At 36.8% G+C, this 11645-nt stretch overlaps 1 protein-coding gene across 1 annotated transcript; it reads right to left on the bottom strand.

Moving 5' to 3' along the window:
• Window positions 1-1002: 1002 nt before the first annotated feature.
• On the bottom strand, window positions 1003-1530 carry LOC145666223 (uncharacterized). Its single transcript, XM_081733288.1, has one exon. It carries the CDS (start codon window positions 1528-1530, stop codon window positions 1003-1005), a length of 528 nt encoding a protein of 175 aa, XP_081589414.1.
• Between the last annotated feature and the right edge of the window lie 10115 nt (window positions 1531-11645).

Below are 11645 nucleotides of genomic sequence, written 5' to 3' on the forward strand. Positions count from 1 at the left end.
CTGGTCAACACAGAATAACGACACTATGCATACAGATGACTGCGCATGCATGAAGAGGAAGGGGGCGAAGAGGAAAATTCATGTTTCATCTTGTTTGTACATGCTACCATACACTTACGATGGGTAAACCAGTTCAGTAAATTCAAGATCGTGCATGTTACGTCCAGATACATTAATCTTCATTCCTTTATATATTAAACAGACATTCCCACTTTGTAAATACGTTAATAATGCACCATTATCTGCTTCCAATTTTTCAGTACAACGTCCAGGTAAAATCACTTTTTCGCCTCCTTCAAATGTCACACATGCCTTTCTACCATATACCGTTGTAATTATCTCACAGTTTACAATACGAAATGGTACTCCAATCTCCAAATCTCGCATTTTTGTAAAGGGTACCATTGATGGCTTATTAAGCTTATCTAATAAACTCATTGACGATGACATCTTTAAATTTTTTGACGTTTATTCCTTTGCAACAGCTGCTAACAGAATAATCTACACAAGCACATACGTTCCGCTTACGCTCTTCGCAAGAGGGATGGGGGGTTTGGGGATTCAAATTATTAGCCAATAAACGACAAGAACACGAAAAAGGCATGTTTTATCTTGTTTCTACATCTGGTAGGCATCCAAGACTATGAGCATAGCAACAGCAAACCAACATTTTCCCACGGGGTTCTGTGATAACCGTAAAAGGCTATGAACATAGCAACTAAAGAGGAGTAGGGGGTGACGGGGGTTCAAATAAACCAAAATTTTCCCACGCGCTTCTGTGGTAGCCGTAAAAGGCTATGAACATAGCAACTAAAGGCTTGTCGAAACTTGCCTCCCAATTCCAGGAAATGATATCGATTTCTACGAAAACAAGATCAAATTTTGCTGACTCGACCTTCTATCCGCCGGGACATCTACTACAGGTAAATCTGGGAGTTCTGAATTCACTTCTTATGTAATGTTAGTTGGTCCTTGTTCTTCATTATAACCTGAAAAGTTTGTTCAGGATGAGGATGCTGTTGAAGTTGAGTGATGTGTTAGCGAAGTACGTCCTAGTGCAAACTTTATAATGTGGTAGTCATCTTCAATGTAACGATCAGTTACTTGCGGTGGCAAAAAATCATCATCTGTAAAAATGTCTCTATTAAAGGGATATATACCAGTTATTCTGAATGCATTAGGAATATAAGATGGATTTACACTAAGAGGAAATGCCGTTTTCACAATAGTCGGAATGTCAGATACTAAATGCACACCCAGGATGTTTTCCATCCATGCATCCATTCCATCTGCAACTAACTTTTTAAATGAAGAATATACTCCTCTTCCTCTGTCTAGGGGTTGCAGCTTATGGCACGTGTGAGGTGGGAATGACAGGAGAATAACACCGTTTTTCTTGGGATAATTGATCACCTGCACGAAGATATGAGATTCATGGTTATCAAGCAACAAAAGGACACAATATTGAAGAGAACTGCCTGTATGTTTGACAAAATGCTCCATGAATTTCACAAACAGGTCTCCTGTCATTCAACCTGATGGATTCCTTCCTGCAATACTTCCAGCAGGACCTTTACCATGAAATCGAAGTCGGTCGAATCTCTTCTCCATGCAAATTAAGCTGAGTCCTAGGTTCTAATTACCTGCAACAAACTGTTTCTTGTAGAATCTGTACACTGACTGTCTATTAACCTCATATTGTGCTGCAACTTGTCTTAAAGATATCTTGTTTTCGTGGTATGCTCGTGCTCCATCTATGTGCACTTCAATTGATATCTGGCCTTTCTCTTTCTCTTATATGCTCGTGGCATCTGCAACGAGAGAGATTGAAGCTAACATTAAAATGCAAATTCAAATTGCTGCAAACTACATGCAAAAGGATCTTGTTATTGTTGTTAATGATAATGTGGTATTCTGTCCAAAGGCCAGTCTTTAATTCAAAGTCTCTGGGCAAGGTGAACCCATGGCGGTTTGTCTTTGTTTGCCACGGGATGGTGATGACGTCCTAAGGAGGGACCTACAACTAAGGCGGGATCTGAACCATTTATGTCTTTACCGGGAATCGAACCCGGGATCCCTTGAATACACTCATCCACAAGACACGTATGCAAAAGAAACCAGTCTAAATCTGCAAACATTGATGCATATACAATCAACAGCGTGCTGATGATTTTATCCGTTAGAAATCGGAAATTTCTTCCCAATACTAATAACGTGTCCACTTCCTAACAAAACATTAATAATATCCCTTATGTAAAATTAATAAAATTAATTAGACAATAAACTTCCATTGTCTGGTTTCCTGCGGGGTCAGTCGTGACATTTGTCACAATTTACCCCTATCGGTTTGTCACAACTAGCCCTAATGGGTATATTTTTGCTTTTATTGGCAATTCAGTATTTCAGTTTTACTTTACCAACAAACAAAACCGTTTACATGCGTATTATAGTTGCTTTAGTTTTTAGAAAATACCATTAAAATTTCCAACTATTTTATATTGAAGAAAACAGAAATCAGACTTACCTTGAAAAATAGATCAAGACCTCCACAAAACTAACTTTCTTCTTTTCTCTGGCTTGGTGCAACTCACACAGATGGGAAACAATACCCTGTGAACTCGTGACTTTAGGCGTCAATCAGCATCACCAGGTCATGCATATTGTTTGTACTTTTCCTAGAAACATAACTGTCACAACCTACCCCTGTCACAACAAGCCCCGGTCTCCTCTACATCGGAACGTATGGACGAACCGAGAATCAAAGCTCACTTTATCTGTATTCAAGACAATGCTCCGAAAACTCCACCATTATGTCAATCCTTACTAATCAATAGCTGATTTTCCTCTTAAACTCACATCTAGATGATCCTTTCTATTTCACATCATTTCATAACAGCCTGCAACTTTCTACCTTTCTTATCATCAATAGTTGTTATATATCTCTGGCCATAGAGAAAGCATAACCTTCTGTGGCCCGCCTATCCCCGGATGTGAATGAAAGACATGTGAAAAAAATGAAACATGTAAATCTCTTAAAATCATGATTTTTTAAAAATGATTGTTCTCTCCTGTCGTCGTTGGAAAGTAAAAATAGATATAAATCCACATATGTTGCCGTATTGCTTTCTTTCGACTCATATATTAACCTTCCCTACGTAAGAAAATTGATCATATGAAAACCTGTCCTGTTACTATGGAAACACATGTAAATCTCATCATACAACCTGCATAAAAGTTGATATATTCAACTCATATTTTCGTATAGCCTTGGTTCATGTTTCATGGTTTTCATTTTCCCTCTAAACATAAGGACAGTTTCAAGATGTTACACGTATGCTCATATATTACAAATTTAGAAGCATATGGAAGAGGGAGAGAAAGAGACAAGAAAATGGATGACAAAATGAAAACAGTAACGTCTTAGAAGATTGTATGTTGTTGGTATTGGTTTGTTGTATAATAGGATGTATTGAAAGATACTATTTTTTCGAAATGTTAAAGTGGTTAGCGCATAAATGTGGCCATTTCTGACCTAAAAACACGCCTCATTTTTTAAAAAGATTTTTTGGAGGTTCTTTAAGTGGTGCGCATCGACCTTGAAGTTTTGATAATGATTTGGATATGCAAAATGTACAACAATTTCACATTATTCGGCTATTTTATGTATTTCTGTTTTGCATTATGGTCGTTTATTGTTTTGCTTAGAAGAAATATGTTAAATTCGTGCCTCACGCGTGGTTTTCCTATACTCTTTACTTACACGTTTGGTCAAAAATTGTCAATTTTGGGCTAAAAGGTTTGTTTCTCTATTGATGTCTTCTAATAGATTTTGACCTTCAGTTTTATTCGAAAAAATATCCAATCTAAAAGTGTAAATAAAAGATTCGGCTATTTACTAACAGTTTCTTAATTAGTATCCAGCGCTTCGCTTATTTTCATAGCTTATTATTCTTAGAAAATAACAGCATAGCTTACCACGAGGATGTGGCTGGACTGCGAGGACCACCCATTCCAAATTCTGTTGAGAAACATGATGTTATTTCGGGCAGGCCAATATTTTCTTCTAGTTTTCTCCTGAAACTTTATAGTCACCTTTTGTTCGCAATGCCGAAATATGTTATCTAGATTACAATTTTGTTTTGATGTAGTCATTACGTGCACTGACGCCAAAAACGAAACGAGCAGCCTTCGGTGAAGAGCCGCGGTGGCTCAGTGGTAGAGCGTTCACCTCTGGTGCCTAGGGTCCCTGATTCGATCCCAGCTCGCATCTAGTGAACTTTGTGGTGGACAAACACCGTGTGCGTGGGTTTCCTCAGGGTCCTTGCACTTTTTCTCATTCCACCATTTAATTCATTTTTCATCATCACCGTCTCCTTTAGGCCAGCAGGCATAACGTGGGACGTAAAACTCAAAGATTTCATTTCATTTCATTTCCCTGGGTGTGGCAATGAAAATCTCGAATTTCGATTTTTTTTTAAATAGTCATTTATTTGTTCATTTCTAATATTATAGCCAACTGGGGTTCGTGGAGGAAACAATAGTGACATTATTCCTCTGCTAGTACATTCGTTTTTTCCAAAGGTAACACAATTAAACAACATGTTAGCTTTGATTAGGTATACTATCCATTCGTATCGTGGACTCTGGCTATCTTCTTTCTCACAATTTACCGGGAGTTCGTAGCGCAAAGAACCGTTTGTCTGTAGAAACAATTCGTATACACATAACTTATGTATAGTGTCTGTGTTTCAAATTAATTTCACATCTTGGAAGTGCTTGTACTTCTGTCCACGCATTACAAACTTACTCCTTTCACATATTTCAATGTTTGGAAATGTATCGATCCCTTCCTTGTTTTTTTTTGGGGGGGGGGGAATGATTATTCCACACATCATTTTTTCTTTCATGCGCATTATGTATCTATTCGCTTCTGACTACCTTCCATCTTCATCGTCCATCGGTGAGGTGTCAGTTGCCAGATTTTTTTTTTCACATTTCTCGCCACTAATAACCGTTTTCCGTAGAATATTCTAAATATTTTCTTGTTTTATACATAATATCTCTCAATGCAGTTCAATTACATTCATGCACATATTTTAGTTACCTTTAAACTACTTTTATTCGTAATTTTCACAAGTCGTGATAATAAGTTTCGAAGGGCATCTGCTCCACCCAAACGTCTTTTCCAAAGAAAATTCTAAACACGTGTTCCCTTATTTTACAACTATGTGCCTTCAATTCCGTTCGCTTCGGGTTATTTGTTTATGATTACTTGGCGTGAGTTTTAAAACCTTTGGGTTTTTACCCTCAAGAGCCAGATTTCGACAGAAAATAAAAACCACGTATTCCCATATTTTATACATAGTATCTGCCAACGCAATTTCGTTGCGATTCTGCACATACTTTAGGACTTCTGAACTACCTTCAATACTAATTTTGACATTTTGGGGTAATAAGTTTGGAGTGGCCTTTGCTCCAGCAAAACGTTTTTTGAAGTAAAATATGTAACGACGTGTTCTCTGATTTAACGTAGCTCTAACAGAGCGTGAAAATACACGACACGTTTTATTTAATGATGGATATATTTCATAGCCTATCAAATTGTGGAAATATTTTGTTTCAGACTGCTTTAAGATGTGAATCATAGATGTGAGTTGTGATCTTGTCCTAAATTGTTATCAAATTGCCAGAATTATGAGTCATTCAAATTTAATATTAACCAATATAGTGCATGGAAAACAAGTTAAAAGGAAATAAAAGCAACGTGGTCCATGAGTAATATTATTGTAGTACTGTTGTAATATACACTACCTCTCACTACCACTACCACAACAATTTTCTCTGGGGAAAAGGATTAATGGTTTTGTTTACTGTTTTTCAGTATAATATGCCGCTAGTTGGTTCTTATGATAATACTAGAAACTACTGCTATATAAAAGTTCTGCTGATTTTGGTGCCGCTATAGAATAATCTAGAAAGGTCTTTCGGCGGAATATTTACCACTAGAAAATATACGGTAAATGTTTCCGCGTCATACGGTTCTGTTATAGTAGGTCAGAATTAGGAATTAAAGCAAGTCGGAATCAGGTTATGAAATCATTATGGTTGAACTGCAGGGAACACAGGAATAAATAAATAAACATACTGTGATCCTTCGATAGAGAGAGTCCATACAAATTATGAACATCCACAATTATTAAGCCAATAAAATGAGAGATACTGCTAGCTACAAGTTTAGCTGATAATTACACATGGATTACTATAATTAAGATGCACACTTCTGAGAATAGTGTTACTTATTCACCCGCCAGTAACCTCTTAGTGGGAAATAATTTTATTTCTAAAGTATTTAACTGCGGTGAAATTTTCCCCATTTTTCAGGATTTCACTTCCAGGTCACACCTAAGTGCTTAATAAAAATTTTGCTATTGATCCTTAGATTTTTCTGCGAAAGCTACATATATACAAAAAAATTTAGTTATAGCAAGTGTTCAAATTAATGTTCGTTGGTTCACGTTGAGTGCCCCTTTTCAGCACTGACTCTACATGAGAGGCGAACAGGCGCTCACTTAGAATTTTTTTTGCTGGGAGAAGTTCCGGGGTCCTGTACTACAATACACTACATCCAAGGCCGCCCATTAGGGGGGAAAGGTGGGGCGCTCGCCACCCCTAGAGGAAATTATACTTCGGAAGATCGAAAACCCAATAGAATTTTTAGAATAGTTACAGCAAAATTTGAAAGTATATTTGAAATATCGGTTATGCTTGCCCCACTCTGGAAACCATAACATGGGCGCCCTTGACTACGTCTATAGTATTGAATGATGTTATTCTGAACCTGAGAAGACGGTCAAATTCTGCTATCTGTAATCTCAAAAAATATATTATAGGATTAGATTGTTTCTATATGAAATAAGGAAAGGAGTGCAAATATAATGTATGATCAAATTCGTGTACTACAGCAATCGTTTCTCTTATATATATATATATAGGTTTATATGGTTTCATTTAGAGTGTATGGCGAGCTACAATGTTTTATAAGTTGTACAGACCCACTGGCGTGTGTCCCTAGTCGTACACATACAGTTTAAGGTGGAATCCGAGTCCCCAAGATGCTGTCAAATTCTCTTATCAAGAATCGAATCCTGCAAACATCACTAGACCAGTGGGTAGAGATACTAAATAAAGAATAATAGAACAATTTGAGCACCAATATTCTATATTACTGCAAACGTTTACAAGTAAAAAAAAATCACAAATTTTAAACTTCGATATTTTTGTGTACATTTCTCTTATAAAAAGTGAAAGAGGTTGCCTGAGTACTCTAGCGCACGGAAGCGTCTTAATTTGATGTAAGTGGTTGGCATTAAATAAAGAACAACAATACAAGATACTTAAGTCTTCTTACGTATATGTTTAGAACATACAACAAAAAATACATCACAATTATTAGTCTCTAAAGAATTCTCTTAGCGATGTTATATAGAGACAAGCGGAACTGCTCTGCAAAACATAAGAACACAATGCAGAGTGGTGAAATTACTGGTATACTTTGTAAGAATTCAACACACTGTGAAATCGTTTCATGTATGCTAGAGTTAACCTAATATTACATTCCTATCTTCTTCTTGACTATGACATTATGCACGCATAACTCTACTTGTTCGTACATGAGTTGGTTTAAATCATGATTTCTCTTAAAGATATTTTCTCTGGCATAAGATGTCGACTCCTACACATTTAGGTTGGTCGTTCACCTTTTACATGTAACATAATATTCAGGGATTCAAATAAGCAAAAAAAAAAAAAAAAAAAAAAAAAAATTACCAGGACGAAAGCTACTAGCTCACACCCCACAATATGAAACATTTACTTACCTTCTGTGTGATATTAAATACTCGCCCGCACCGATAAATCACTCGCCCCGGGCGAGTGCTAATTTGCATCCCTGATGATATACATGTGAATCGTAACATGTATTCTGTAAAGTTTGCGCAAATATCATGATAAAGATATAATAAAAATCCGGATAGCCGAATAAGTGAATTAATAAACAGAAATCTGTGTTTTTCGTCCCATATGAGAAGTTTGTTTAACGAAACTGTGTAATTATAAAAGAATTGATGGAATAGTAATGTTGGAGGGAACGAGAGAATCCCGAGAAAAAAAACAATGGACAAGATGATGTCCTCTAATGTTCGCATGACCAGTAACCGAACCACGAGCCCTTGCACTGGAAAGATGCTCTCTACCAGTGATGCACCGTGCATACGAATAAGTGAATCGTGTAGACCTATTATGTGTAATAATGATATTGAAAGGAAAACCGAGAAAGCTGTCTTCCAAAAATAATGGGTCTAATCACGGGCGCCGATTTCTCTGTAACTTCGGGGACCCATTCATTAAAAAATACATATAATAATAAAAAATACATATTCATAAAAAGACATGAGCGTCGGGGGCCCCGGGCGCCCTTGAGTCTAATGAGCTGCAAAAAGTTGAAAGGCAAGCATTAATATTTGGAGTCCGGTGGGAAAACGTTGGCCCGCGTTACGTTCTCAAGAAAGAAAAAAAAAAACACGAAAACTAAAATTTAACTCCCTAACATGTTTATTAATTCTAGTGGCCCCAGTAGGTGTTTTACTTAAGTTATATGAGGGCAGTGGAGCCGGAGCAACTTAGAATTTCGTGCTATTATAGACCTACTACAACCAGTCGTTCTTTCAGAAAAAGTGTTCCGGGGGAGGCGCGCTTAGTATTCCGGGGGGCACTGCTGGTACTATTATATTTATTATTATATTACACTGAGAAAAATCCATTATCCGGACAGCGGTATATTGTACAAATACAAGGATTCGTTATGTTTACTAAGGAAATCTGTACGGAGCGTACTTTATCCATATATTTATACTACACAGGTACTGCCTTTTACCCGCTTAGATATTACATCATTTCGCTGCAGGATGTCTGACATCTAACAATCTTCTGTATTTTACATACATATACGTATGTTAAGTACTTCAGTTATACGTTATATACGTCCATCTGTACGTGAGATCCAGACCGCCTATAGACACTCTTTCTTTCGCCATGGCTGACGTCATTGAACTAGCGTCTTTTGCTTGCGAAACGAGGTTGTTACAATCGGAAAAGAAGAGAGGAAGGAAACAAAACCTGGGTAAGTGCACTAGTTAACTATTACTTTAGTTAAATATTCCATTAATTATATATTCTTTTAGTGTAACTTGCTTTAGTATAGTACTAAGTAAGTAATATAGTTTATGACTACAACTCGTTAATGATTGAGGAGAATGGAATGGGTGAATCTGAATTTTGAGAAATCTTTGAATATTAATGTTTTGAAACATTTTACGTTACAAGGGAGCAAAATGAATGTTATGTGTTTATTCATTCCGTTTTATATGTGACGATTTATTACGTGGTGCAGAGTTACTACAGGACTGCTTAACATAATTGCTAAGAAACCGTTTTCAGCGCGAAAATTCCCTTGTGTAGTGAAGATTTAGGCTTTAGGTCTCTGGGCTTTCGGCATCAATGGCCTTGTTAGCCCGTCACATATGAGGGATGACGTCCCTCGATGAGCACACTATCCGGGTAAAGGAAGGGAAGAAAGGATTGGGGAAGGAAGAAAACGGCCTGGGACCTATATGTTAGGTACCACTCCGGCATTTTCCTGCTGTGAATGAGGAAAACCCAAGGAAATCTCATTCAGGATGGCTGGACTTAAAATCTTTTGATACTTTTTCGACTGAGGAAATCGATCCCCAACGGGATCGAACCCGGGACCGTTCGCACCGAAGGCGAGAGCGTTAGCAACTACGCTACGCGGGGCCACTTGTGTAGTCTAGAAAACTCATTTTTATTAGGATATTTGCATTTTTTTCTTTTAGTTTAACACCCCATGATTGTACATAAACGTAAGTGAGAAGGTGACGATGAGATACATGATAATGGTGGAATCAAGAAAATGTAAGGAAACTGGAAAGTCTTAAGAATAACCACACCTACAGTGTTCACCAAAAGGCTATTTGTCGGGAGCAGGAATCGAACCAGGGACCTAACAGGTCAGAGGTAAGCGCTCTACTACAGAGCTTTCTTTTGTTTAAAGAACTTGTTTACATTGAAATATATATATTTGACGAAGATATTGATATATTTTACAGCCTCACTGAAATTTTAAAAAAAAAGTAGTCAGGGAGAGCTTACTTGTCAGGTTTTTATTTTTTAAATTTAATTTGATTTGATTTCTATTTATTTATTTTTGCTTGTTATGTTCCCTAGTTAATTAATGTTTGGGTTACTGAGAATTAAAACCTTTTTAGTATTATTGTTATGGCATCACTTTGGAACCAAAAAGTTTGAATTTTTTTTTTCTTGTGTTTTCATATAGGAAGTTGGTAAGTTTGTGCCTTAGCATTGGTTTGGTTTCTACTGTAGAACGTAATTGAAGGTCATGTTGAGTTGAGTCTTGGCGGGTTTGAGTTCGTGAAGTGTCAGGCACTGATTGTGCCCCTGTCTTCTGTCTGTGATGTTTCCTGGTTTTGGGCAGTGACGTATTTATGTTGAGGAGTACCAACGCAGGCCGCGTAACTACAACACAGCTTCAACAACTACGAGTGCCAGGCGTTTGAATTTCACCCTTCGTTCCGGCGTGACTAATGCAGTATAGTACTAGGTTCAAATTCTATGGCTGGTAAAAACGGTATGGTAAGAAACACAACGTAATAGTTATTAGTTTAATTAGTGTTTCTTCATAGTATTGTTTCACTATTTCTAGAAGGAATTAACTATTAACGAAGTAATGAATAAGCAAAAACACACTTTGATTGACGTTTACGATTTCTCATACTCCATTGAGGATGTTTTGATCCTCAGTTGCGCAAACATCCAGTGTGCGTTTTTTTTTTTTTTTTTTTAATTTTTTGTTGCTTACACTGCCTTACAGATGAGGGTTATAGTTAAGGAGCCGTACTTCCCATTTAGGGAAGGACGAGAAACGCCATACTTTCAGGAATTATTCATTGACTATCTAGGACAGCGTTTCCCAACCGGTGCGCCACGGCACACTGGTGTGCCGTGAATGGGCCGCTAGTGTGCCGCGAGGAAGTCGAAGCAAATTATTAATTCTATAGCAATCAAATTGCAAGACGAAGGAAAAATGTATATTTTTATTTCACATTACTATGAACCTCTACTATGAATCTACAACTTTAAGTTTCATACCGTGTTACTTTTCTGTACATTTTTAATGTTGAAAATATATATTGGTTATCATTGTTGTGACTATTATTGCTTCTTTATTGTTGCAGACTATTTTGAAACTTGAAAATTTAAAATAACATTCAATCCTTTCGACAAATTAAATACATTTGTATTTTAAAAGTAAAAAAGATTTGTTTGTTCGTTCGTTATTTAGTGATCTTACTTCTTAGTGAAAGGTTGGATACAGTTTTCGAACAAGAAAGCTTAGTTTTAAAAACCTGAGTCCAATATTTCATTGCAATTGTTTTATATTTTTAAATTAGAATGAAAAATAAGCATAATAATTTACCACGGGGAAAAAAACAGTGATTGAGCTTTCTTCTCTGTGAGAAGGAGATCAATAATCGCAGAAAAAATACTAG

The sequence above is a fragment of the Thermobia domestica genome, chromosome 12 (genome assembly GCF_964235325.1).
Source record: "Thermobia domestica chromosome 12, izTheDome1.hap1.1, whole genome shotgun sequence".
Taxonomy (NCBI): domain Eukaryota; kingdom Metazoa; phylum Arthropoda; class Insecta; order Zygentoma; family Lepismatidae; genus Thermobia; species Thermobia domestica.